This window comes from Osmerus eperlanus, chromosome 4, assembly GCF_963692335.1.
Source record: "Osmerus eperlanus chromosome 4, fOsmEpe2.1, whole genome shotgun sequence".
NCBI lineage: Eukaryota > Metazoa > Chordata > Actinopteri > Osmeriformes > Osmeridae > Osmerus > Osmerus eperlanus.
Genome location: NC_085021.1, coordinates 15,869,231 through 15,896,945, shown reverse-complemented (window position 1 = coordinate 15,896,945; position 27,715 = coordinate 15,869,231). Strand labels below are relative to the sequence as shown.

The following is a 27,715-nucleotide window of genomic DNA, read 5'->3' as shown; positions in this document are numbered from 1 at the left end:
TGGCGTTTCTGCAGCTGCCTTGCAGTAAAGCTATAGTTAGCCTAGCTATCCCCCAAGTTAACAGATGCGAAACGAATGTTCTGCCAAAGGTAGTCACACGTTAGTGACGTAGTGACGTTAGTAACGTCAGTGACTGTGGCTAGCAAATTAGCCACCGTTAGCTTCACTTTTCGCCACAAAAACTTAACTTCAGCCTAAACCATGCAACGGAACGTAAATTCCAATAGAAGCAACTCAATCGCTACCAAGACGAAACTTTTGACACCTACTTTGTCTATGTAGGCCAAATATTGACTGAGTTTTAGGGGGGCAAAAAGAATAATAATAATAATAATATATATGTGAGAGAACAAAGGTTGTGCCCTTGCCGAAGGCAAAGCACACCCAATAATATATATGTGAGAGAACAAAGGTTGTGCCCTTGCCGAAGGCAAAGCACACCCAATAATCCTAATTTCACTGAATACACTGGTTTACAGAATGTTACTGCATCATTAAATGGCAGGTAGGACTGAAAAAGATATATTATACACTGTAGTCATCACAATACTGCTCATGCAATTCTGTCTGAGTTGGTGGGAAAAGGAGTCTCAAGTTCAATGGCAATGAAAACGTCAGGAACCAAACAAAAGAGGCTGAAGGCGCTGAGGAGCAACAAAGGCCCCAGGAGCATTTAGAAATACATGGAGGAATCATGCGGGAGGTGGGCTTTTTACCCGTGGTGACAGACAAAACATGGAACCACAGGGGAGCTAGGCAAATGGGTTGTATTTATATTTAACCTTCTGACTGCAACTCACTGGGAAGCCAGAGAACTGCAAGCTGCTCATGTTCAGATGAGGGGATTGTGGAGGCAGGGTTGGCTGTATTAATTTTTTCTCACTAAGTGGGTGATTGTATTTGATTACTTGAATGAATTAATCATCCAACACATTATAAAAAAGTTTTATTGTTGCATGTATACATATTACCTGAGAAGAATACATAAAAAAAACTGTCAACTTGCACCACTTTATTTTTCCAATATAATACACAAAAAATATTGCTTAATATTCTGTTCTCTTCCATCGCACAAAATCGCACATTTTATGGAAAATAGTATTGGACAATACTACATTCTGGCGCCCTCTGCTGAGCAAAGTCTGACAGCATCAACCCGATTTGAACTGTACATGAGTTGTTGCCCGACCTCATGGTTCCTCCGGACGAAAGAAAGAGTAGGGTGTCAACCATTTCACAGGATGATCCCTGAAAAACCATTGCATTACTTAATAGGCTGGAACAAAGAGTTACAGAGCTCTTCTTGGTAAGTATAAAATAAACATGAGAGTTTTTTTGGCCAAGTAGTGGTATTTTTATACCTCAGCTAACAGGTTTACTAAGGTTAGTTGGGTGTTTTTGTTAATACACAATACAGGCGATCAAAGAAAATCCTACAATATATGAGCATACCTGTAATACTTCTGTCCCTTCCGCATTTGATATTCTGTTTCATCCACAGTCCAGACAGCCCCTTTGCCTCCCTCCACTCGCACAAAACACTTGTGCAGGCTAAGATTATGGCGCACAGCATTCTGTGGAGGCAAAAAAGACAAAACAACTTTTTTTGTAACCAGTCAAGTTACCAGTGTACAAATCAGAATGGGGATATTTTCCTGTGCTCAGGATACATTTCTGTCTATTAATATTATTTGGAGTGATCCCAAACCTTCCAGGTGGCAGTGTTGTGTCGGAAGTAAAAGAACATAGTGGTGAACCAGTTATAGATCTCATTCAGAGTGCGCTGCTTGTCTGGAGACTCCAGTATAGACTGCAGATGTAGAGATAAGATAACCATGGGCTTGAGTCATACACACACTCACATTTTCCACTCAATTCATTGTGCATCTGTAGTAATATCATACAACATCCGCCCACCCCATTGATCTCACTCCCTTCACATAATATCACAAATTAGCAAAGCAGCTCTTTATGGAAATCCATCAACTCACCCATCGTATCAGGCAGGCATAGGTGTATGGAGGCCTGATGTTGTTGTATTTGTAACACTGGATCCCTGGGACCACATCTATGGAGCATCCCAACAAAAACATGGCCATGTTTGAGATGAATTCTTGAGACTCTTGAAACAAACACACAAAACAAATATCCCTTCTAATAATTTTTTATAGTGTTTGTTTAGACTAAGTGAAGATGTCAGTAGTTTGAGTGAATCAGTGTTCAGGGCTGGTTGGTGCTGTGCTATGATCATATTATCCGGTGTTGGAGAGATGCCTGTCACAGACAGGGGCAGGTGTTACCTGGCAGTAGATGGGCAGTGCCAGCAGGCCAGAACTCGTGCTGCGCAAGCTCCTCTGGCTCTTTAGTGGCACAGTGTGGCACTTGGTCTTCATCTGCTGCCCGAGCCTGGGACGTGATGAGTGCCAGGCTGTAGGGCCAGTCTAAACCTGCCCTCTGAGAAGGAACATTCAATAACACAGAAAACATGAGATCATCATGATCACAAACATACCACCTCTTCATAGGTACTGTGCCGTTTACTCATTTTGAAATTCATTAGTTCAATGTTTCTTGATCTTGTGCATTGAACTAGTAACTATACAAAACATGGTTCCAAATATATATGTTCAACCTTGTAACAAAAACCAGAAAGCAGTATAAAATGTTTCCTCACTAGTGTTGAACACACAAATGTATTATCTAAATATATAGCTTACATCATAAAAAATACTGTATATAATGGGACCTACCAAATCAGTTGACTTGTTTTGAGATAGGTGCAGATGAAGTTGCATTTCAAAGAGTTTCTGTTTTTCCAGAGTCAGCTAAAGAAAAAGACCTGTTAACTTTCAAGTTAAATTGACTGAAAGATGTTAATTTACTGTTTATGTACCACACCTGGCTTTCCATATACTGCACCATATCTTGTTGTATCCTCCACTGTGCAATGCTTTTGTCTCCATAGCTATGGTCAGCGTGAAGGTGTCTGGAAATGTGATAAAAGATAGCAAAGTAATGGTCATAAATATACCACATAGATACAAAACTATTACATTTTAAATTCATAATGACTCCTTAAACCTCTAGGAAGTCAGGTGGCTGAGCGGTTAGGGAATTGGGCTAGTAATCAGAAGGTTGCCGATTCGATTCCCGGTTGTGCAAAAATGACGTTGTGTCCTTGGGCAATGCACTTCACCCTACTTGCCTCGGGGGAATGTCCCTGTACTTACTGTAAGTCGCTCTGGATAAGAGCGTCTGCTAAATGACTAAATGTAAATGTAACATAATGAGACTTACTTCAGAAAGCTGTTAAATTCCTCAAATACTGAATCACAACCTGGCCAGCGGCAGAGGCCATTCAGAAACAGAGTTCCGACACTCCCTGGGTTTTGGAGACTTGGGCTGCAGGGAGATCAAACATGTCTCACAAATGGCACACACACTCACATGAAGACACACAGAAACACACAGCTATAAATTGACCTGTCTATTTATTTCTAAAGCAATGGAAATATAATTCAGGAAATGCTAACCCATTCTGATGCTTGCTGAAGATGGAGGCTTCAAGCAGACCGTCTCTCCTAGGAGAAGGGGTGGGATCAATATGCCTGGGAGAGGGGCCAGATTGCAGGAGAGAAAACTGTTGATGGCTCATGCCTGTTTCCACCTCCGCCTTGCACTGGGCGATAGCTTGAGCTGAACCAGGCTCCACTAGAGAGGAAGCGGTGGTTACAAAATGATTTGCAAACCTAAAGGTGAGATCAAAAAGATTGGTGCAGCAATATTTTTCAGCAACGTGTACACAATAAAAAGGTGGGTGTACCATGGTGCCGCCTGTGGGTCGTTCTGACAGCCTGGCGCAATACAGAGGGTCTGTGCTGGCCTGACTGAGACCTACCAGGCAACAGTTTAGAAACCTGCCTCCTCTGGTCATCTCCGGTACACTAAGGGTAATAAACAATATAGCCTCACACAATGCCCTTTAAAAACTGTCATACTATAGATCCTATTAGATAAATCTTTAATTCTAAATGGATTAAGAAAGATTAGGACTGGGGAAGTGCACAATGTTTTTTTTCTGGTAAAATCAAAAAGGTACTCAAGTGTGAATATGAGGAAAAAGTTTTGCTCAACTCTGCGATCAAACATGATCACACCAATTTGATGATGAAACATTTGATTTCGAATATTGAAAGCAACTGGGCCCAGGGAGTTTGATAGTTTGCATAGAAAACTAAAGTAGAGCTACAGCTATTTGTAACTTCCAACTCCTCAATCTATTCAGCCTGAATATAATCATCAACTGTAAATGTTTGCAAAGGTCATGCTGATGAAAAGTGGTCTCTTTGTATCATGGACGAAGGGATGTAACCCGTGTCCACACCTGAGCTCCAGAGGTATAAGTCGAGGGTTGGGGTGACAGAAAATCCCTGGGGGGAGGCTGTGGTTTGCCTGGTACATCTCCATGTTCATGCAGTTCTGCCTGCTGCTGTCGCTCTCTGCCTACACGCCCACACTTTAACCTCTCACTCTCGGTCTGTGGCATTCCTGAAGCAGAAAGGAAATGGTTATGGTTCAGCCTGGTGCAAGTATTGTCTAAACACAGCCACAAAAGATGAGCAGTTGGTGCTTCAAACTTTTACCCAGAATAGTTAAAGATTCTATGTATTGATCCACAAAAAGGAAAGGAAACCATATGTAAATAAATAAATGCAAGAATGTTGGATGTGTTAGACAGCAGCAGGTTGCGAGAACCTTTGTTCCCTCATCGGAAAGCAAAAATTGAAGTGGAGTTCAAACAAAGTCTTGTTTGAAAGTCTCTGTGGTTGTGCACAGGTGCAACCTTTCACTGTGCAGACACCAGAGAACAGATCGAGCTGATAGCATCTCAGGTACATACAAAAAAAACTAGAACTAGAGGGAAGAAAAAGGGAAAGCAAGGTGCCCCAATTATTTTCCTTTTAAAGCAAACTGGACTGACTATTAATGTTCCCCTTTGCCCTGATCCAACAGTAAGAATGTATTTAGATAATTTAATCAAATACAAAACCAACTGCCTTATACAAGTTAAACAATTAATTCTCAAAACTGCTCAGCTGCTGCCCAATAAAGTGAAATCCTTGCCTTACCTTCAGTAGGTCCATTTTAAATAAAGGAGGCAAGAAGGAAGTGTGCATTTTCACAGTAAACAAACGAAGACGACCACTGAGTGCATAGGTGCAGATGTTGCACAGTCGCGGAAACAGGAATTCAGCAGAAAAAGAAACTACTTAAACTTTGTGGGTTATCTCTTTCATCTACACTGTCTGAACAAAAACAAATGTGTCTTCTAAACAGAGATTCAATCAAAGATAATTAAAAAGGTAAATGGACCAGTCACATAAAAAAACACTTTTTACATTGGAGGGATGGAAAGCCAAAAAGAGTTGTTTATAATAAGTGGCTTAATTGTTGTACATACACTAATAGAAGTATTACAAATGTAAAACCCCTTACCCTTCTCAAAATGTATGGTTTGAGTAGGATTCTGTTTTGCGCCATGCAGAATAGTCAAGCATCTCCATTCAACAACAATATGGAAAGTTTAACATGTCTCATATCAATAACTTTTTCAGCGTGGGTTGTTATTACTCACATTACTTCCAAATAAGTATATTCTAGTGAAATATTTGGTGAACTGTTGGACGAGGCGTCTATCATGCCTGCGTAACCATAGAAAATACACATAATCGTCATTCCTACAAAGAATAGTTGTTTCATTCTTACTATTTTCCTTTTGTCTCTAAAATGAAGCATATTCCATTATTAAGGGACAGTTTAGTTCAAATTATATTTTTGCCCAAACTATTAAAACTCTATTATGCAACAACACACAATAACAGACGGTTAGTCAGGTTTAGGGTTCAGATTAGAGGCCATTTGTTGAACCTTTTGTGTTAAGGTATCATGTATACTACCTGGAGTGGTACCATAGGAAATCTTAACCCTTGTGCTGCCTTCGGGTCACATGACCCAAAGGTTCATAACGAACCATCGTTGTATTTACCCAATTTTACCCAATACAAAAACAAATAAAAATAATTTTCTTTTAACCTTTGCAATGTGGGGGGTCTGAGACAGCCTAGCTGTTAAAAGAAAATGCTTCACTTTGTTTTTGTATGCGGTAAAGTTGTCGCAATACGACGGTGGGTCACAATGACTGTTGGGTCAGAATGACCCGAAGATAACACAAGGGTTAATATATACTTTACTTTAAGCTACAGTACACTACAAGTTGCAATATGTCTAAAACCAAACTTATGAAATCTAAAATTTCTGTAGTGTCCATTGAACATTCATACATCACTGTTGTGTATTGCTGTTTACTCTGAAGCAATTAGATTTCAAAAATACAGTAGAGACAGATAGTAGACTTACTGTAACATAATTACTTTGTAGCCCCAATCACCCAAGAACAAATGTATGTGAGCATGTCGGAATGAGACCATCTTACACACTACAATTGTGTCTGAATGACTCACAGTCTCCATTTATAAGCTATGACTAACTGATCCCTATCAGCTTTTAGTAGAATTGTGCCTATATTTACTATTGTACAAACTTAGATATTGTACAGCAAACCATGGTGGCTCATCCTATTGGTTGGAACAAAATAATGTTCCTGTATATTAAGAAGTACAGGCAAAGTAATGTCTTTGTTTGTAATATCAGTAATATGTACAGCTGATTATTGTTTATGTCAGTGTAAATTATCACGTTCTCTGTAATGTGCTGACTGCAAAGGAATCTTCAAAAGAAAAGCTCAATCATTTCCATCCTGAAAATGTGCGTATTACAGATCGAAAGTTCAGCCATAAAAAGACCGAAGACAGCATTCTTCCCATGAGATGATTCATAGCTTTTTTATATATCGAAAACACATCTTTTTGCTGTACAGCTTTCTTGTGGTTACATGTATTGATAATAGAAATGGTCACTGATAAATAACAAACAAAAACATATTTCTTTCTTGCCACAAATTCTATGCTTCACAATTCAATATAGCCACCACACCGCCAATATGACTATCACAGAAGTTCTATAAGGATTTTACTTTGAATTGAATGTATAAATATATTGTAATATGGTACTTTTTCTTGAATGTGAAAAGTATATTGCTGTATAAAATCCAACCTCTTCCCAAATTTTCACTGTGTCAATTTTTAAGTTGGATGGAATTGTGTAAAGTAGTATGAAGTATGACACCTATTCATCTTTATCAACAAAAACAATGAACAGAAAGAAGTGCTAATATTAATAAAGTACTACATTTTCTATTCTTTGAAGAGTTCACAACCATGAATTAGCCAAACATTGCATTCTCTCTTTGTGAACCTTCCCATGCCGGTTTACAGTGTGTGGTTTGTGAACCTTCCCATCCTTCTATCAGAGTACATACTGTACCGTTTTAGCTGTGCATTCATCACCACACAAGTTACACAAAATGAGATGATATAGATGCAACTTCCACCTTCAGAAAATGATCTCCAGTCTCATGACTTACCTCCAGTATTCCCCACTTCTATATAAAAAGCTTTCTTTGCCGCTCTCCTATCACAGATCACCGTTTAGTAAACACCTGTCCACTGGATTGTCACTTTTTTATAATACTGTACAAACTCATTAAACCCTGAAGTTAGGGTTGTGCTGGAAAAACAATACAGTAAATGCAATGACAAGTATTTGTCTCACCGTGTAACTTTTGTATCTCCAGTTCACTTTGTCTCTTCCTGTTGCTACGTGGATGAGGCACTACAAAATGAAGAGGAAAAAAAAAAAGTATAGGTGAGGGAGTGTTCTTATTCCATTAGGGACGTTAATGAATGTCTGTTTTGCCTTGCTGATGTCGTTGAGGGTTTTGCATCTGCTAACAATAACAGCAAATTAAGTTATTATATTATATTTATATGTTCGTATCTTAGCTTATTGCATCCCCAGTCTACAGGACACATAATGTTGAAGTTTGGTGGTAGAATGATAGATAACTGTTATTATTTTATATACTTAAACAATTTCCTGTCATTATTATTTTGTTCTTAATTTCACTATTAAATGAAATATCTACCGGGTTTGATGCTTGTTTTGGATACATTTGCGTTTTATAGTGTTTATTAGGAACAAGAACCATTTGAAATGTGTGGTACTTTAGGTCAAATCACGTCTTTAACATTTTTGTAATTAACATGATACATCATTTCAGAGAAGTGAATAACATCCCTTTGGTTAGAAAAAATGCAGTGTTATAATTTTTTAACACTCACCTCAAGAAGCCCAAGCCGTAAGATATACGTTTAATGCACAATGTGTACGCTGTATTTATAGGTGGAAGTTGGAAAAGATGAACCAACCTCCCTATGAAAAAAGTCTACTACTAATATTCAACTTTCCATAACTGTGACATATGTGATGAAAACAAAGAAAAATGTATAGTTTATTTGGTATTTAGGCTAAACTTTTCCTTACTTTAGATTATATTTTAACCAAACAAAGTACCAAGGTTACTATATATTGTTGTTTATGTTAATGTGGAGCTATGTTTTAGTATTATTTAGACAAAATACATTATATAGTCTTATGTAATACAACATTTGGTATAAACTAACATGTATAACATCTTTGGAGGGCATGGCAATCAAGTCATTGCATCTTAAGATTACCATAGCCGAACAACAACATAAAAACAGTTATATGCTCAGATCAAGTTAAGTTCAAGTTAATGTTGTAGCACAGAACACTTTTGTGTGTGTGTGTATGTGTGTATATATACAGTATAAAGTATGTATAGATATGTAGATAAAATATCTCAGGTTTGATTGAATTTGACAGTTTCATCATTCCTCATAGACAATACATGTATTTGTTTTTTGTATCTATTACAAAACTGTGTACTTAATAATAACAACCCATCAGTGTGATATTTGTGTTCAAATAAAAAATATTGGTTCTGAAAGTAGTTCATCAAGTACAAACTGAGCTTGGTCCATTGATGTTAGGGCTTCCATCTAATCAGTACATGTCTCCTGCCCTGATCTGCTGATATTGTCCTACTGTTCAACAAACTTCAATTGTGATCAATTGTTCCAACTTTAAAAAAAATATTTTTGGCAATATACCACTTCTCTTGTCTTTAATCTTTTGTGTATATTACACAGAAAATACTACTCTCCATTGTATTTAAAGAAAGTAAACCCAACTTCTATTCTTCAACAATCTCCCAGTATTCATTAGTACTCACTGTTTAGATCATTTATCTATAACTTGGTACATCTTGTATTTGGACCAGAGTACATAATGCAAGCCAGTGAGTTAGTTTCACACTTGCATTCTCATGAGAATGTTCAATGTCATCTGATGGAAAACATGATCGTGATTGATAGAGAAATGCAAAAAAAGCATTTTCTGTTGCTGATTCAACCCATTTTCCAAATTGATGTGTGAGGAACTGCTATTGACTAAGGTGAATTGAGAGTTGTGTGGGGGCAACTTTATCTTGTATTAGGTATAACACTACTTCAAATTAAGTTTCGTACAGGTTGCATACATGCCCACAATGGTTCCTTGATCGATGTACAATACAGTGACTACACAATTACTTTGTGAGATTACTTTTAAAAGATTGCTGATAAAAATCAACATGCAACCTGTTTTGCGACATGTATCTATTCCCTTGCATCTATCCAAGGGCCCCTACCCCAAATGTACAATCAGTTAGGTTCAGGTTACATTTATTAAAATGGTCTCAAGGAATTTAAGTATATTCAATTAATCATAAAACAACTGATAATCTTACTGATGTCGTATATATGATTATTAATTTTGTAATGCAGCATCTTCATCATTTATCATATAATATCTTTCACACTAGTGGAGTGATCAAATAGTAGTGTTACAAAGTATTTTAAAGAGGAAGCATTAACATCACCAAAGATCATCCATTGCGCAGTGGGGAAGCCCACATGATTCTTACAGGTGTAAACAGTTTTTTTTCCAACAGGTTATTTTAAAGGTCGACAGATAGACAGAGACCACAGCATGTTGAGCGGAAGTCAGGTTGGATCTCTGTTTCTTCATAAGAACCTTTGTGAATATTACCTATATACATACTGATTGTTTACAGGGCTTAGGGACAAGGTCTCTCATGCCTTTGTTTTCATATGGTTAATTTCAATAGATACAATGTTTTCATCACTTAGGGAATGTTTTTTTAAATGTCACAAGTTAAGACAGCAACAGTATTCAAAAGTTATTCAAATTAATGTGGAATCACATTTCTGGTCCATACATCTTCAAAGTGATGATCATGTCATGTTTTATTTAATGAAACAAAGTGTTTTATTAGAATAGGTCAATTAAAAACATTACCATATTCTCTAAATAAATATACTAATAATGTGATACTTTTGGAACAACATAAATACTTTTAATGGACAAGCCTACTCTATAGAGCAGTGGAAAAACATTCTGTGGAGTTAAGATCATGCTTCCCCATCCCTAGACTAATTCGGGTTTGACAGATGCCAGCAGCACACTCCATGTCCGAATGCATAGTGCCAAAAGTACGGTTTGGTGGCAAAGGAATGATGGGCTGGGGCTGTTTGTTCCACTTTGTAACTTTATGCTAAAGCATAAAATTACATTCTAGACAATTATGTGCTTCAAACTTGTCCTGATCATGTCCCCTAAAGAGAGGTGCATACGAAAATTGTCATGTTATGTATGGAACAACTTGACTGGCCTACAGAGTTCTGACATTAACACTCCATAACACATTTGGATGAATTCTGAATACCATCTAAAAGCCAGTTCAGTCAAGACACTCACATATTAGATTTGACCATTTATTGATAACCATGACATGGAAATAGGTTTGACTTTGGCGGAGTGGATGATGTAGGGAAGTGCTCCCTGCCTCCTCGATGCGACACATACATACATGAAATATGAGGCAGGGAGCAATAGAGAAATAATCCCCCTGATGACAGAACATACAGACAGCAAGGGGGAGAAGGGGATGGTGGGGGGCGGCAGCAACACAGATCATACAGCAACTGGGGGTGAGTGTGTGCGTATCCGTGCAGCCTTTTAACACCGCCTTATCGGACGTGGCCCAATGGGCTTGAGCAGGCTAACACAGGTGTAGTTAATGAGTGGATGACTCGCGCTGCCCGAGTGCCATTCCTGAACTAGCTCCGCTCATGCCTGATCGCCCAACATCACTGTCTGACCTATCTAGAGCTCTTGTGGCTGAATGGAAACAAATCCCATTTGTATGTTCCAACATTTATTGGAAAGTCATCCGAGAAGAGAGGAGGGAGTTTTAGAAGCAAAGTGGGGATCAAATCTAAATTAATATCCATGATTTTGGAAAGAAATATTTGGAAAGCAGATCTCTACTGAGCAGGTGTACACAGACGTTTGGATATGTTATGTATAGGCCTATTATTGCAATAATGTCAGTGCTGTAGTTATTTCACATTCAAGCAAAGAAGTAAACATAAATTAATACTTTGCGATGAATTGGTTTGTGATGAATTACTTTCTAAAACATAATTTAAGGTCTGTAGAACCCTGAAGGACTTTAAGGGGTATAGGGTTCAGATATGTGTTCATTTACCAACAGAGGGCAGCATAAACACAAGACTGACAGTATATTCTGATGGAATGGATTCCTTTGCCTTCATGGAGTTTAATACTTTTTAAGGCATGTTTTGTAATACCTATGCCTCAATTATTATTTCACACATATCCCCACCAACAGCCATGGAAAAGAAGCTTTTTGCTTCTCCATACTGCTCAATTTCTTTATCTTTTCCTTTTGTGAGTTGAGGCCATCTGTTCCACTGGCTTCCAGTGGTTAGGACAGCTGTTAAAGCAGGCACGAAGGCAAACTGCACTGTGCTGTGTCATACTGAGACAAAACACCTTTTACCAGGGATTTAGAGAAGGATTAAATGATCGGGCATCAAAAACAACCAAGGGAGGTGACTTACTGCACTCCTTACAATGTCAACTGACATCAAATATCATGGCTACCTGCAGCAACAAGGTGACCAAAACATTGACTACTGAGCCCATCATTGGACTCACTGCAACATTATCAGCACTGTAGAATAAACTAACAAACCTATAGTAGGCCTATAACAGAAATCTTAACTGCAAAGACTATTTGATCATACTTTTTATACAACATTGAATGAAATTATTAGACGTGTACTGGGAATGGTTAATTCATGGACTCTTGTATTAGCTTACATAGGTTTAAATAAAACCACAATTAATTACAGTTAATATGTTTTAACAAGCTGAAATGCAGAAAGCTAAATTATTTAAAGTTGGTAAGATATTGCTCTTAACTCTGATTCATGCCTTGATTTCAGTTCATGTCTGCTTCCAGAGTGCGGCACTGTTAGACCTTTCCCAAAATGTTCCGAACAGACAATTCCGAAAGAATCCGAGGAACAGCCGATGCGCGGCGCATATCGAATGCCGCTGTTTCCAATTCACGATTTCTAACATCCATTTCATTTGGGATAGTTCTAGTTTTCTACGTGACCACATACAATGACTGAGGCTGAATTCTACAAGCCTTGACATGTCCGTGAAGAAATGCTGGTATTCTCGATATAAGAAAGGAACCTTTTTCCATTTTATGAACGATCAAACCAGGCGGGTGCATTTTTAAATATAGGGCGCCTACACTACATATTTTCACATAGGATGACTGAACGGACTCCGCACATAGCCTACTGCTGGAGATACAAGAGGATTTATTATAATTTATGTGAAAACGAAGCCGTTTATGATGTATATAAAGGTTGAAACATTTTTTCTCTATTTTTGATCGAGGGTCTTCACGGACCAAGCTTGGATTGTTCTCTACAAAGGCTTCTTGAGCTGTTTTATGGTTTAATGTCCATCGTTATTTCCAGGATTATGTTTATCAGCGCTAGCATTCTGTTGATGACATTCACCGAAAAAATAAGGAGGCAACTGTGAAACAACATTTGTCTGAAGTGGAAATTACAATTTGTTCTCGTCTGTCACTGTGATGAGAATTTATTGCTGAACATCGCCAGCTTATGGAAAACCCGAAGACATGACATGCACACGAAAAAAGAGGAAACGATCCTTTTTGTTCTTTAAAACCTGCGTTTATATAAATGGTCTGCAACAGGCTTAATTGACGGGAAGAGACTTGCAAAAGCATTTGACTATAGGCTATAGCATTTGACTACATATTACGATATAGCCTACGATTTAAAAGAGGTGACAATCCCCAAGAAGTAGGCTATTAATTAATTTGTTATTTAGGCTATGTTTCCAGTAGAAATTGCGACTGAACTGAAATTGCGAATCACGCCTAAATTAATTTATATTTTTAATTGACACACGTTTTGATGACCTCTCTATATTATTTAGCCTACTAATTCGACATGATCTTTGAATTATCGTATTTTTGATGTGGGCTGCAACAATCTCAACGGCCTAGAATAAAAGCAAAAGCCTTTGTCTCGAGGACAAACATAATAAATAAGGTAAGATCTCATTTGGCCTTAATTCGCTATTTTCTTATTGTTTCTATAGACTATATGTATAATACTGCTAGGCCTTGTAAAGCCACGACATTTTCAAGCTTAGCCTACTAATTCTCAACACACCTGAAACTCATATTTGTGGCTCCAACATAACCGACGGCACGTTGTTATGATTATAGCAGGCTCATGACGCATGCTATAGACAAACTGTAGCCTACATGCAGACCCGTATTATCTACACGTTATTAGCAGACACACACACACATCACTGCAGATTTTAGTGGCCTTTACGTGATTTAGGCCCGACACGATAAGAACCGCATTACCCCTTCCATTCACTATGCATTGGGAACTACATAGATGCATCAATAGCCTAGGCCTACTGCTTATTTGCTTCATTGGCTTCTGGGTGTTGGGATCTCGGCATTAGCCCTCACAGTGATTAATGATGATCAACCTCAGCATCTGATAGTGAATGCTGACAGGCTTGGTCACAGCAGGTTGAATGCTTCAAATTGGCGAGATAATTATTTCGTAAATGAACCGTTAATGAGTTTAATGACATTAAACATGCATACAATTCTGCTAGTCTAATGATAGTTTGGATCAGCTACCGATGTTTTAAAATTATAGCAAGCTGCCGTTGTTCATAATTGTATTCGAGTTGAGAAGTGTCAGAATGATTCAGGCTCCGTTGGTTGGTGAATTCCGCGTCGCCTCCTCCCACCGAGACCACGGCAGCGGTTGCCTACTCGATTGCTGTTGCTATCCAGTTCTTGACAATGGCACAACCCTCTACCACCAACCAACTCCCATTTCTTCAGGCCCCTCCCTTCATGATCCATAGCCTCTCGGTATTCCCGTGGAGCTGTCGGTGGAGGATACCGTTACGGCCTACATAAGGCCCATAGCCTAACGATTGGAGCCTTGCTTTGTCCATTTCATAATGGTGTGAATTGATGAAGTCTTCATGTTGTGTACCAAATCAGATGCAATGTAGGCTGCTATTATTATCACCTCTTTTACTGAAAAGTTGGTCTATTTCTTTGATATTAATCTCCATGACAGATCTTAATGTATATTAACTTGTGCTTTTAGACTACTAAGTTTTGATTATTTGCAAGTATAAGAGTTAGGAAAAAAAACACGTAATAATGCTCATCAGGAGTAGCTAGTTAAATATAATTTTGAATTTGCAATCAAACTAATAATTCTCAAATGTAGGGCTGTTGTGATATCGTTTTTACAGCACCCTTGATTCCGCATCACAGCAGCAAACTTCATGATGCTGCTGAGCAGTAGTTTTTCTTTCTTATGACCTCCCACTGAGCATTTGTTTTGTGGTATCTGTCAAACAAGACTATCCTTCAGATGTTGGATGTCTTTGAGTAAAAATCTAGAATCATAATATACTACTCCCAATCATACCCTTAACATTAAAGAAGATGTTAGAATACTGATGATAGATCAGTGGTATTGGGGCATGCTCCTCCTGAATGACAGAACAGCACTGTCCCTAACACAGCCAGTAAAATGGGCTTTTACCATCAGAATAAACACAGGAAACATATCTAACCCCCAAAATTGAATAAAGTTAAATTTCTTAGTAATTGCACGCTTCTGTTAGTCCTAATTTATACACAAAACAGTTTAACGACTGTAACCTTATTTGGTCATACAGCCAAAACATGGTGTTAGTCATTCTGTATCTGGTATTCATGGGTAGTGGCTAAGACACATTGTCTGTGTGGGTGTTCTTGTTGTTGATCATTTGGAGTATGGTCATCTGATTGTGCATTTACTGTCTTAAAAGAACACACACATACACACAACACAAAAAGAAACATCACAGGGAGGGGTGTTGCCGTAGCTTAGCAACAAGCTGTTGTAATTACTCTGACAAAAATACATTAGTATGCTTGCGGTGAAACAATGAGCCTGAGCTGCTCTCTCGCCTGTTGGACCTCTGTACTCAATGATCATCAGCTGTGCATTTCTCGCTACTATTCTAGAATCTTCCATTAATATAAATTAGTGTAGCAGGCCAGTCAATGCAGATGGAATGCTTTCCTACACCCATCTCACCCCATCCTACACATCGGTACCAATCACAGATCTATGACAAATATGACCCCGCCTTTGTAAATGCCTCGTCACTACTGGTCTGAGTGCACCAAGCATCTGATGGAAAATGCCTTCTGAACTTAACTATATCATAAATCATGTTTCCCTCCCCTATTACTCCCCCATCCCTAATCTTTCTCCATCACTGTCTCACATCCTACACACACAGACGTGCACACACAAATAACCCCCACCCCCAACACAGAGAGAAGAAGGATGTAAGGTGTTACCTAGCAACAAGCAAGGTAATTACGGTGACAGACTAGTTGCTGGCATGCCATGTAGCGTGTGGAGAAAACAGCTGATCTGATTGGTGCTGAGGGGGAAGGAAAAGATGTTTCCCCAGCATGCTACAACAGATGCCTATGTGAACCACTGTTTCTCTCGTTGGAGGATAAATTGATTGATTCTGAGTGTGACATTTCCAGACACGTTCCTTCAACTATTGGGGTCAGTCCAAAGTAATCATGTTTTTTTTTGGGTCACACATTCTAATCAATTTATTTGTTTTACATGTATCTATTGTATGTCCTTGTTTGATGAATAAGATGTATGCTATGGTATTCCACATGTACTGTAACTAAATGAACATTCTGTGTTTCACATACACTCCACCAGTTAGTGTTCCTGGGGTCCACTTAAGATTGAATTACTTCCAATGTAATTACCCCACATGCAGAATGCCAGTTTTGTAGGCTCATCCAAATGTCTAATGTTTAGTCTCCTTGCTTCTTACAGAGCCTGTAATAAGAAAAAGAGGAAGAGAAGATTGGCGCCGCAAGAAACGAGGGGCATAGTACAACATGGGGCAAGGTGGACTGAATCGCTCTGGTTCCATGTGAGTTCCAGAAGAAAGGCAACCACGAGGACAAAGGAAAGGGCAGCTGGAGGAGGAGGAGGAGGAGGAGGGGAAGGAGGTGGAGTGGATTTCAGGAGATACGAGGACGTGAAACAATTCGGGGAGCAAACAGGATGGCCAACGGAAACGAGAGTAGTGATGGACCCAGTGGCTCCCTGGCGGCAGTGGTGGCGACTACAGGTGGGATGGTGGCCGGGGGCCAATCCTCAGCCATTTCAACCTACATAAAACTGGTGCTACTGGGGCTGATCATTTGCATCAGCCTGGTAGGGAACCTTGTGGTCTCCCTGCTGGTTTTGAGGGACCGGGCTTTACACAAAGCACCCTATTACTTCCTTCTTGACCTGTGCCTGGCTGATACCATCCGCTCAGCAGTCTGCTTCCCCTTTGTTTTGGTGTCCATCAAGAATGGCTCGGCCTGGACCTACAGCGTGCTTAGCTGCAAGGTGGTGGCCTTCATGGCCGTCCTCTTTTGCTTCCATGCCGCCTTTATGCTTTTCTGTATAAGTGTGACACGCTACATGGCCATTGCCCACCACCGATTCTACTCGAAGCGCATGACCTTCTGGACCTGCGTGGCGGTTGTGTGCATGGTTTGGACGCTGTCAGTGGCCATGGCCTTCCCACCTGTCTTCGATGTGGGCACCTACAAGTTCATCCGCGAGGAGGACCAATGCATCTTCGAGCATCGTTACTTTAAGGCCAACGATACACTGGGCTTCATGCTGATGCTGGCTGTGCTCATCCTGGCCACGCATGTGGTCTACATGAAGCTGCTGCTCTTTGAGTACAAGCACCGCAAGATGAAACCTGTCCAGATGGTGCCAGCCATAAGCCAAAACTGGACCTTCCACGGGCCTGGCGCCACCGGCCAGGCAGCAGCCAACTGGATCGCAGGTTTCGGCCGGGGCCCCATGCCGCCTACTTTGCTGGGCATCCGGCAGAACTTACACAACCAGAACCGGCGCCTACTGGGCATGGAGGAGTTCAAGGCAGAGAAGCAACTCGGCAGGATGTTCTATGTGATAACTCTGCTTTTCCTGGTGCTTTGGTCTCCCTATATAGTGGCCTGCTATTGGCGCGTGTTTGTCAAGGCCTGCACGATACCGCACCGGTACCTCTCCACCACAGTGTGGATGAGCTTTGCCCAGGCTGGGGTCAACCCCATTGTCTGCTTTTTCCTCAACAAAGACCTGAAGAAGGGGCTCCTGGCTCACCTGCCTGCTTGCTGCAGGACTAAACCTCATCTGCCCCGAGAGCCTTACTGTGTCATGTGAGAAGAGACACTGGTCTGTACCTGGGAGGGTTGTGAGTGGGTTACATGAGGTTTTGGGAATTATTAAGTGGCAAGAGGATACTTTTGAGTTGTTGTGGCCTTTGATTCAATGCAAGATGCTTTCAAGGAGTGGGTCAGAACCACTGAGATGAATGTCAATCTAATTTCACCTTAATTATAATACTTAATTACTTTGTCTCAGTGAAAGATAGCATATGTGTCATGAATGGATCTCATTTAAACCCAAATCTGATAAGAGGACTATTGATCACCACAGGGGCATGTAAACAATGCAGTGTAGAAAGCAAGACAAACATGTGAAGTTTGCTTCAACACAGCATATGTACCCAAATATTACCTGGGACAAAAGTAATGCGCCTTTGGTTCATTTAAGATTTTTTTTAAACAACCAGTGATGTATTTGGCACCAGTTAGTGCCAGAAATCCATTAATTTATAGTTTTATAAATACCTGATCATTAGCAATTAACCTTCAGCTAAAACTATACCGTTTTACAATTGTCAAATTAAGTTTTGGAAATGATTTCAGACACATTTGACTCTATTGGTTTTATGTCTGTTTCTGAGGTGAAAAGGAAGTAAACAAAAGGATATTTACCATCCTGATTTCTATCACTCAAGCACTAGTGTTAAATAACTCAAATCTAAATGTGAAACATTTTCACAAAACTACCAATGACAAGAGAATGGCAATTAGCTATTCAAACAATAGTGTCAGTCTGGACCTACCATTGAGATTTAAAGTGAATGTAAACAAGTGAGTGTAATTACATTACATACTCTGTTAATTCCTTAACACAAAATGTCAGATGGTCTTCTAGGTTTTCTTGTGAATGACTAAGAGGAGTGTACTGCATATCCTCTATCTGCTTGAATCAAAGGCATCAGTAACACACTACAATTGTGGGAAATCATTACTTTTGTACAAAATATACTGGCACTTGTTGCCTTGAGTGGCTGTATTTTTTTATTTATTCTAAATTAGTTATTGTATTTATTTATCCAACTTCAAATATCTTTAAATTATTCATACTAGTTTTGATGCTTTGCACAACTGCCCTTAAACAAATACTTTTACTGAATATACTTAATATTTAGTGACATTTATGGAAGTCAAAACATATCAAGGTTACCCCCTTGCAAGTAAAAACATTCTGGCATGAATTTAATTCATGAATGTGTGCTATTGGAGTCTAATTTGGTGTGCACATAATTTGAGGCAATGAAACTAGATGATCTGAGATTTGTTTTTACAACTCGCTGACAATATCAAGTTTGTGTTACTTGACTGCAATGAGCTGAACAGCAGGGAAGCCATCAGAGAATAATGCAGTTATAGTTGCTAAATGCATGTTAACATTTAGTATAAATATGTGAAAAGGCAAAAGCTGAAAACATGACAAAATGTGTGTGGTCAATACAATACTACATTGTTTCTGATAAAAAAAACTGACTGAGAAAGTTAATGCTAATTTGAATAAGGGTTGTATTGTTGGTGATTGCAGAAATGTTGGAATCACTTAATTCATCTGGGGAAACCGTGTAGTTTCCATGGAATGCTATGCCTGATAATAGTTTATTACTTCATGCTAGGGATGGACTAAACGATCTGTGACAGATTGGAGACAGACAATATCCAAGTAATCAGTCAATCTTTCTTGATTTTGACGATACTGAGAAACTAGTTGATGACATCAACATTTCGGCCATGTTTCTCTCGTTAATGTTGATAGTTTGGTTGGGTAGTAAAATGATCATGGGTAAAACTAAAAGACTACTTGCGCTCATCCTTCTAAACAGAACATATGACTAGAGGAATGAACATTTGAAAGGGTATCAGACGAAAATCAGCAATCATATTGCTACCTTTCTCCCCCAAAACCCATCCCTTCTTAATGTGGCATTTAAGTACAGAACATTCCCTTGAAATGAATTAAGTAGGAGACAAGTTCATTAAGTTTTGACCAGAATGTTCAGACCTTTAGATATAATACTTCAATCATAAACCACCATAACTTATAATGGTCTACGGGGTTTAACCATGACCACAGAGAGCTTAAGTCTGACGTAATTTTGCATTGTAAAACACTATCTGATTCAGCCAATAATCCAACCTTGATTTTGTTTAAATCAGCTTTAACACAAATGTATGAAAATTGCTACTAGCTGATAAGCTCCTAACTGTTCAAAGAATGGAACTACAAACGCGAATCAGTTTCTGACATCCACATAAAACCACATTCCACAGGCAAGTTAGGCCGCACTATACACATTAGTGTATAGGACAGTCTATAGGCCTATCATCAGCATGCAAACAGTGTCGAGAATAAGGTGTATGTGTGTTGAGTTTGTATGATTCATGAGCTCACAACATATTCATAAACTTGAAGCTGAACCAATTCATATTAATTAAGCATGCGACTGATGTTGTAGTTTCATTCTCTGTAGTCCAACAGTTGGTTTCTTATTAGCTTTTTAGAAATCCTGAAAAAAGTTGGACTTTTGGATTGACACAGGTTAATTTGTAAAACAGAACATAAGCTCTTAATGTTGGTGTTTTTTCTCCTTGAGAAAAAAATTAATGGATTGTTGGTGACTTAATTCCAGCAGTAGGACAATAGACTTTTGCTCTCTTTTTACAATTCTTGTCCACACCATGATAAATGTATTATTACACTAGTTATTTTCTTAACATCCTTAAATTGATTTGGAATGCGCAACAAGTATAAGCCAGGACACAGAGATTGTAATATCTAAGTGAATGTCAAAGAGAAGTCTGGAAACGTTATATCCTGTGTGTTGGGAGTGGAAAAACAATACCCAAAAAGCTTAACAATAACAACACACATCAAAGAATTTAACTGTCATTTTTATTATCAGCATTATGGCCTTACTCCGCAAAAATGTTTTGTTATAACTTGAGTTGACTGCTGTATGCCTCTATGTGTTTAAGTAATAAATATCAAAGGAATTATTCAGATCAATGGGGAGAACACAACACTGTGTAACTATTGCCATTTGGAGGACACATCTCTTCCCACACAACCTTAAAAGTCATAAACTCTAAGGAAGAGGATTAAGAAAAACTGTTTGCTAAATTGGAACACAGGAGTGTACAATTTTGAGAGAAGGACAGAGAAAAACTTTAATCCAGTAACTGACAACTAATGGAAAAAAGGAAAGCCCTTCCTGGATTATCTTGGATACTTTTCTGTTGTTTTTTTCTCTTATCCGAGGGAAGGGAGGGAGGATGATTGGGGTGTTGTGTGTTGATCTGTGAAAAACAAAGCTTGAAAAAAGTGGGGATTTTGGGGTTGGTGTTTGGAAGTGTTTTTTTGATAAGCAGAAATGCCTGACAGTACTTTTTCGCTGCTACAGGCAGACTATCTTTTGTAAATTAACTGTGACCTCTGTACTATTTAATGTGTATTATATGGATGACGGACTAACTTTAATTTGAGGTGGGATGGGGGTTTCCTGATCATCATATTTTTACCTCGCATGTGTGTGTGAGTGTTTCTATATGTAAGTATGAATGTGGTGTAGAGGATGGCTAGAGGGATGCAACACAGGACATATGGGGAAAAGAAATGGCCAGAAACACGTTGCATTTCAAAAAAGTCACTCCTGTTACCGCTTCAGTCTGTTATCCTCAGCTTGTTCTTGATACAGAGAATTGAATGTGCAAAAACCAATGAGGTTCATTCAAATTCATAACACAATGGGTGTCTTAATGAACTTCAGAGCCTATCCAGTTCATCTAAATTGGACTAGAAAGCCTGTAATTCCTCCTGGGCTGTTGTTCTTGCTTAAATGTTTGAAGTCATTTTGAGATTAAGAATCGAGGTATCTGGTTCTATTCACACAACTAGGAATACTGAACTCATTGATATACAGTTGTTAAAAATATAGAACATAGTACAAATTATGGATACAATTAGAATGTGGAAAACAGATGCAATATGTATTGAATAACAGAGATCAGATCTTGAATTTGAGTTTGTAATATCCCTTACAATCCTGACATAAATTTACATTCTATTATCGCATTGTCTCTCTACATGCTATTATGGAACCTAAATCTGATTTGGCAAATTAATTCCTGTACTCATCACAAGACCAATATGTGAAAAGAATGAAAACATTGGTTGCATCTTGGAAAAGGGACAGAAACCAAGAACTCCCATACTGAAATTGATTTTTACTTTAAGCACCCTTTAAGCAGGACTCCAGAACGTGACATGTCAAACTACAACCTGCAGTTAAATATCAAATACTAATGACGAAGGTTTGAAGGATACCGAAGTAATGTCCTCAGACCCCTAAATATCATGAAAGAAAGTCAGACGGTGTGGTTTCCTTTTTCTGTATTATAAAAAAATGGTTGAGCTGTTAAGCATGTCTCTGGCCATTTATGATTTTGTTGTTGGTTTTTGTAATAAAAATAAACTTCCTTTCAAACTATTAAGATTCAATGAGTAAAGCCAAATTGGTGTGTGCAAATGGCTATGAAGATGAATTTGTATCTTGAGTATATACTGTTTATATTTTTGCATGACATTATAATTCACAAATTGCTGTGCAATTCACCTCTGCATTTGTGTTGAGATCCAGGACATTGTAACAATACAAGTAGTGCTATTTAATATTTACACTGTTAGTAGCCCACTGCATTTACTGAAAGTTATGCATTGTGCAAACATGGATGGCTGATCCACACACTGGACACCTGTGTGGCTAGGTCTTGCTCCATTTCCCAAACTTCATGTGTCTCTGCTAGGTCTTTGGAGCCTTCATCCTTCATAAATCCATGCAGCCCAATAATAGCCCCAATAAAGGCCTGCTCTTAGCAGACCTCCAACCCTGCACACCACAGGTCTTCTGCTACCCCGAGCAGTGGGACAAGAGGCTGTAGGTATGGAGGAAAGGGAGACATACCGAATCTATCCCATTTGTTAAAAATACAAAACCTTAGGATAGCTGACAGTTTGAAGACTTCCGGGAATGGAAGCCAGTCAACATGGGACAGTCTTTAGATTCTAAAGACAAAAGTTTACATAGACGTGTATGTAAGGTGCCTGATGAAGGCTGAGAGGGGAAATTGTACCATTCTGATGTGTGATGGTGTCTGCACTACCATGACTACAAGTAGTTCCAGTCCATATCCCTAAGAAAATATGATGTGGCCTGGTGACTTCATCTGAGAGTGGGAGGTAAGCAGAGCCAAAGGGACAAGGGAAGAGGAGGAGGGTGTGTGTCATGGCATTACTACATTTCCTTATCTTTGCTTCTTATGAGGAACATTGAAAGTTTGTGTTATGTAGAAAACTTAAATACATGTTTTATGACTTCCTGAGTAGAAAAAGAGAAGTGTATGCTAATTGAAAACACCTTCTCTCACATGGTCAGACAATATTGTACAGCTTGGGTTTGAAAACAGTTATTGCAAATTGTCATTCATACAAGGTTTTCAAAGAGACATTTTAGTAGAAACTAACAAGATGCAAGCCAATACTTGCATCTTAAAAGAAAGTAATAATACATTTCTATTCTTTTTGTACATTTTGTAGTCCAAAAGCTGAGAAAACGTAATCAGAAATGTATAAAAAATATACCCCTAAACAGGCACTTTGTAGGCAATATTGATAGCCTCAGATTACTTGCACCATCTAGTGGTGTATTTAAGTTATCCTCAGATGGCCTGGCAGTTGCACCTTGTGACATCACGAGCTGCAACTGTGTCTATACATTACACTGCAATATGATTAAAAAAGACAAAGAAAGTTAATTGGTAGAATACTTAAAAAGTTGTGAGGGTTAAACTATCTAATTAAAATGTATTTACAATTTACACCTTTGCACTATAAACACAAACACATTGTACATTAACATGACCATAAAAAATTACTTTAAAATATGAATTACATTTAAATTTGGCCTCACAGATTCTGGACATGAATATGACTTTGCAACAACACAACTGACGTGCTATAACAAACCATGTGTTTTACCATAACGGTATGAAGTGTCCCATGACATCAGTCACTCTATTGAATTGTAGTTCACAAATCAATGCAATGCAACACCACAAAAATCATATATCACCATCAAAACCATAAAAGCACCAAGACACTAAACACACAAGAATTTACATAAATTGTTAACTTTACAGTTGTTGGTGGTGAAGGCTGTAAATCCTTCACAACTATCATTTCACAAAAGAGGCAGACATGCCATTTTCATGGCATAGAAAATCAGTTGCAATTTCAATAAAAGCCATGTGGGTCTTAAAAAACAAAAAAAACAAAGCCAAACAAATATAAAAGCTGATCTATTACAAATACAGATCTTGCTGACAGTTGTTCCAAAGTGGAATGCTTCCATATCAGAAGAGGTATTTCCGACAGGAATCAGACCCACACCTGCACTCTACCCGAATTCGTTTTTTTGGTGAACTTGGGAGTCCTGCAACACTGAAATTTGAATCCATTTTGGTGCCCTCTGCGTCAACTGGATCGACTGCAAGGACAAGACAAATTCAGCACAGTGAATGTTTAAAGAGTTTCCCAGACCTCAAGAGTCAAGTAAATTGCAGATTTTGGAACCATCATGGTAACCACATTTTTATTAATCATTTAAATGTTATTCCATTTAAATATAGACTGCATTTACACAAAGGACTTGATATTACCATGGCCAACATTTGACAGGACTTGTACTCGCAAGATTTATGCTCCATCGCTTAGTGCAGCTCAACATGGTGCATGTTCATTCGCCTCCAATTGGCACTGCACTAGTTATAGATGATTATTGGATGAATATATATAAGCAATACAAATCACACTTACTTTGCATTTTGTAGTCAAAAGTAAGCTCCTCTCCAGCCCGGATGGAACGGGTTGAAAACAAAGCTATCCGTGGGAGCCTCTCATCCAAGTTGTCAACAAATACATTGTAAACCTGTAGATTGGGGTTGCACTGCAATACAGAAGAAAATAAACGTAACATGAATTAAAAAGTATAAAGAAGGTACAGCTGTAACATAACTCAAAGGGGCCCATTTATTTTCTTTATAACAACACAAAGTTACATGTCACCCTATAAATGCAGTTTCCCATAAATGTATTATCAAGTGAGATGAATTTATATGACACTTACACTATGGTTGACAAAGTGGGAGACGTTGCCATGGGAGGCTGCATCTACAGTGTAAACATCTTCCACATAGTCCAGATCAAAAAGGTAGGTGGATCCCTGTCGGTCGTACAGGTGACCCCTCCTCTCAGCCTCATCTGATGTGATGATCTGGCATGGGACAAAAACACTTTAAAACACACTTGTCATAACCTGCTGGAAGAAAAACCACTATGAAAGGTTCAAAAATATTATATTATACTCATATTAAAGCTAACTATCAGCAGTTTAACCTCAGTCTCTCATGGAGAATCCAAGGTGCAACAAATGTTCTCTATGCAGTTCTCCTTTCATGTCCTCATCATGTACATGATTTAAAAATAAATCCCATCAAGTTCATCATTTTTAGTATCAAGCAGACCAACTTACATTGACATTAGATGTCAAACCATCAAAATTGCATTGCAAATGTTCACAAGCATTACTGACTTAAAAACACATTCTTACCTCTCCAACATACTCCATTACAAAAGTGTTCTTCTTGATGTGCTGCAACGTCCGCACACCCCAGCCCCGGCCATTCTCAGTTTTAAAGATACACAGGTCAAACTGGATCCCGTTCTGAACTACTCGATTGGGACAGTCAGGGCCGCAGCAGCAGCGAGAGTTACACTCATAGATAGGTTCCCCCGCACGCACACGTACTTGGCCCCGGATGTTATATGCCAGGCGATGGAGGGACGCCCCAGGACAACAGCCTTTCACCGGTTCTTTAAAGCAGTCCTTACACTCACAACCTATCGCCACCTCATTTAGTATGATTCCGTCTCCCACCTTGTAGTTGTTGATGTAGGAGAAGTCCTTGGGCGGGCCCTCTAGGTCCACCTCGTTAAGGACAAGGATACGGCCAGGATGTGAGCGTGTCTTGTTCAAGTCAGCCTCCCAGAGCAGGAGCCTTTTACGTAGTTTGGCCTTCTGCACCAGGACTGAGACAATGTCTTTGTCCAGGCTTTTAAAGTTACGCTTCTTCTTTTGGCGCCTCTGTTCACGTTCCAGATCCTGATTGAACTGCTTTAACAGCGTTGTGCACTTGAGGTTCTTCTTGGGTTCCCAGGTGTTGGCCGACTCAGGATAGCCCTTCCATTTCACAAGGTACAACTCCTGATCCTGAAACATGACACAGCCATGCATTAGGGATAGCAAAACTGCCAAACTTAAGTTTTCTACTGGTCTCTGGATAAAGTCATCAGCCGCTAAATAACATAACAGTAAGTACATAAAACAATAATGTCAAATCAGGCAAATCCAAGACTATTAACAGTTATTGTCCTACTTATGGTGTGCAGAAACCTTTTGTTTACTGGTCATTTCTGAACGTTATTTTGCAAGTGATATAAAGTAAATCAATATTATTTCCTTACTCACCTTTTTCTTCTTGTAGTCACAAAGGTATTCGACTTCAAAGTCATAAAAATTGTGCTTGTTCACCTTCAACTGTTTACAGTTGAGCCTCTTTCGACGGCAGACAGTTTGCAAGTCCTCCCATGAAAGCTTGCAAGGGACACTACAAACTGTTCCAACAATAAATTGTGTCAACACGTTAGTAATATCTTGATCCAGATTAAATAGACATATTTGACCCAAATACCATAGTATCACTTTAACTTTGCCTTTATTTAGAGCAGTTGGTTATTATTTAGCCATTTGAGCACAAGGAAGAGTAGCCTAGGCTAAATGTCTTCCGCCTACAGTAGTTAGCAGTACTTACTACAGTACCAGCTAGCCAACTAACCAACGTGCTCCCAACAAATAGTAATCACCTATTTATCTTTAAGCCTCAGTTACTAAAAAAATTATCAAATGCCTTGAAAATGTTGTCAAAAAAATAATATAACAAATAAATATTTATGTCCAAATCGCTCTTGTGTATTTTGGCGCGCGAGATTGTCTGACTAGCATTAGCATGAAAAATGATCATGGCTTCTCTGGCTCAGCTGTCTGAAACCGCGGGCTCTTCTTAGTTGCTTAGCTATTCTCAGTTGTGTTAAGTAAGTCACCTTGAGCTAAGCCAAGGTCACTTTGTGTTGTTAACTAATAAACTATCAAACTGTCTGGCGACACTCTTGAATCATCCCCGAATCCAAGCGTTCAAAAAGTAATGCGAAGTTCTATTTTAGCTAGCCCCGAAACCTGACGCTAGTCCTACTGTAGAGCTTGGACTCATGGAGTAATGCTAGCCACATAGATAGCTAGTTTTATAGTTATTCTTGATTTGTTGTTAGCTAGCTAAAATGTTACAGTATTTTTAAATATAATTATGTTAGCAGAATTTTAGAATAAATCGTAAGGAGAACAAATAAAACACAAATGTATTAAGTTATCGTCCTACCTTTTAAATTTTCCGCCATGTTTTTCGCACCGCCAATATACCTTGGATATCTTTCATTGGAGAGACGGCTGACGGAGTGAGTGATGATTGGACCTCACTGCTACCTCGACTATCACTCCCCTTGATTTGAGGAGCCTTTTGCACTTGTGCCAAAAAACGCATTTTTTTATTTAATAATTATTGACTAGAGTGATCAGTAATTTATCAAACAATTTAATCTTTTTAAAAGTAAAAATAATTCTCAAATTAAAAAGCCTGTGCTTACATGTGATGAGTCTTCCGCCTCCCATTCCATTGTGGGGCGCTAGAGACAATGTTAACGGTGTGCTTACTAAACGC

The 27,715-nt window shown here is 38.8% G+C and overlaps 3 protein-coding genes across 5 annotated transcripts; 1 reads left to right on the top strand and 2 right to left on the bottom strand.

The window, feature by feature from the left end:
* Nucleotides 1–929: 929 nt before the first annotated feature.
* On the bottom strand, nt 930–25,839 carry foxp3b (forkhead box P3b). 3 transcript variants are annotated; one of them, XM_062459596.1, is made up of 13 exons: nt 25,822–25,839; nt 7,732–7,791; nt 4,385–4,548; nt 3,824–3,944; nt 3,534–3,711; nt 3,298–3,402; nt 2,899–2,986; nt 2,751–2,825; nt 2,301–2,454; nt 1,992–2,122; nt 1,709–1,810; nt 1,453–1,574; nt 930–1,248 (listed from the first exon to the last, which is right to left on the bottom strand). In XM_062459596.1, exons 3-13 carry the CDS (start codon nt 4,544–4,546, stop codon nt 1,191–1,193), a joined length of 1,296 nt encoding a protein of 431 aa, XP_062315580.1. In that variant the 5' UTR covers nt 4,547–4,548; nt 7,732–7,791; nt 25,822–25,839; the 3' UTR covers nt 930–1,190. The 3 variants fall into 3 exon arrangements, with proteins under 3 accessions (XP_062315580.1, XP_062315582.1, XP_062315581.1); XM_062459598.1 differs by having other exon boundaries at nt 1,992–2,068; nt 25,822–25,837; XM_062459597.1 differs by lacking the exons at nt 7,732–7,791; nt 25,822–25,839 and adding an exon at nt 7,544–7,615.
* gpr173 (G protein-coupled receptor 173) lies at nt 12,505–20,982 on the top strand. Its single transcript, XM_062459610.1, has 2 exons — nt 12,505–13,574; nt 16,437–20,982. Exon 2 carries the CDS (start codon nt 16,671–16,673, stop codon nt 17,832–17,834), a length of 1,164 nt encoding a protein of 387 aa, XP_062315594.1. The 5' UTR covers nt 12,505–13,574; nt 16,437–16,670; the 3' UTR covers nt 17,835–20,982.
* suv39h1a (SUV39H1 histone lysine methyltransferase a) lies at nt 21,232–27,511 on the bottom strand. Its single transcript, XM_062459603.1, has 6 exons — nt 27,377–27,511; nt 26,413–26,558; nt 25,495–26,154; nt 25,012–25,158; nt 24,702–24,831; nt 21,232–24,372 (listed from the first exon to the last, which is right to left on the bottom strand). The coding sequence occupies exons 1-6, from the start codon at nt 27,393–27,395 to the stop codon at nt 24,239–24,241; spliced, it is 1,236 nt and encodes a 411-aa protein (XP_062315587.1). The 5' UTR covers nt 27,396–27,511; the 3' UTR covers nt 21,232–24,238.
* Between the last annotated feature and the right edge of the window lie 204 nt (nt 27,512–27,715).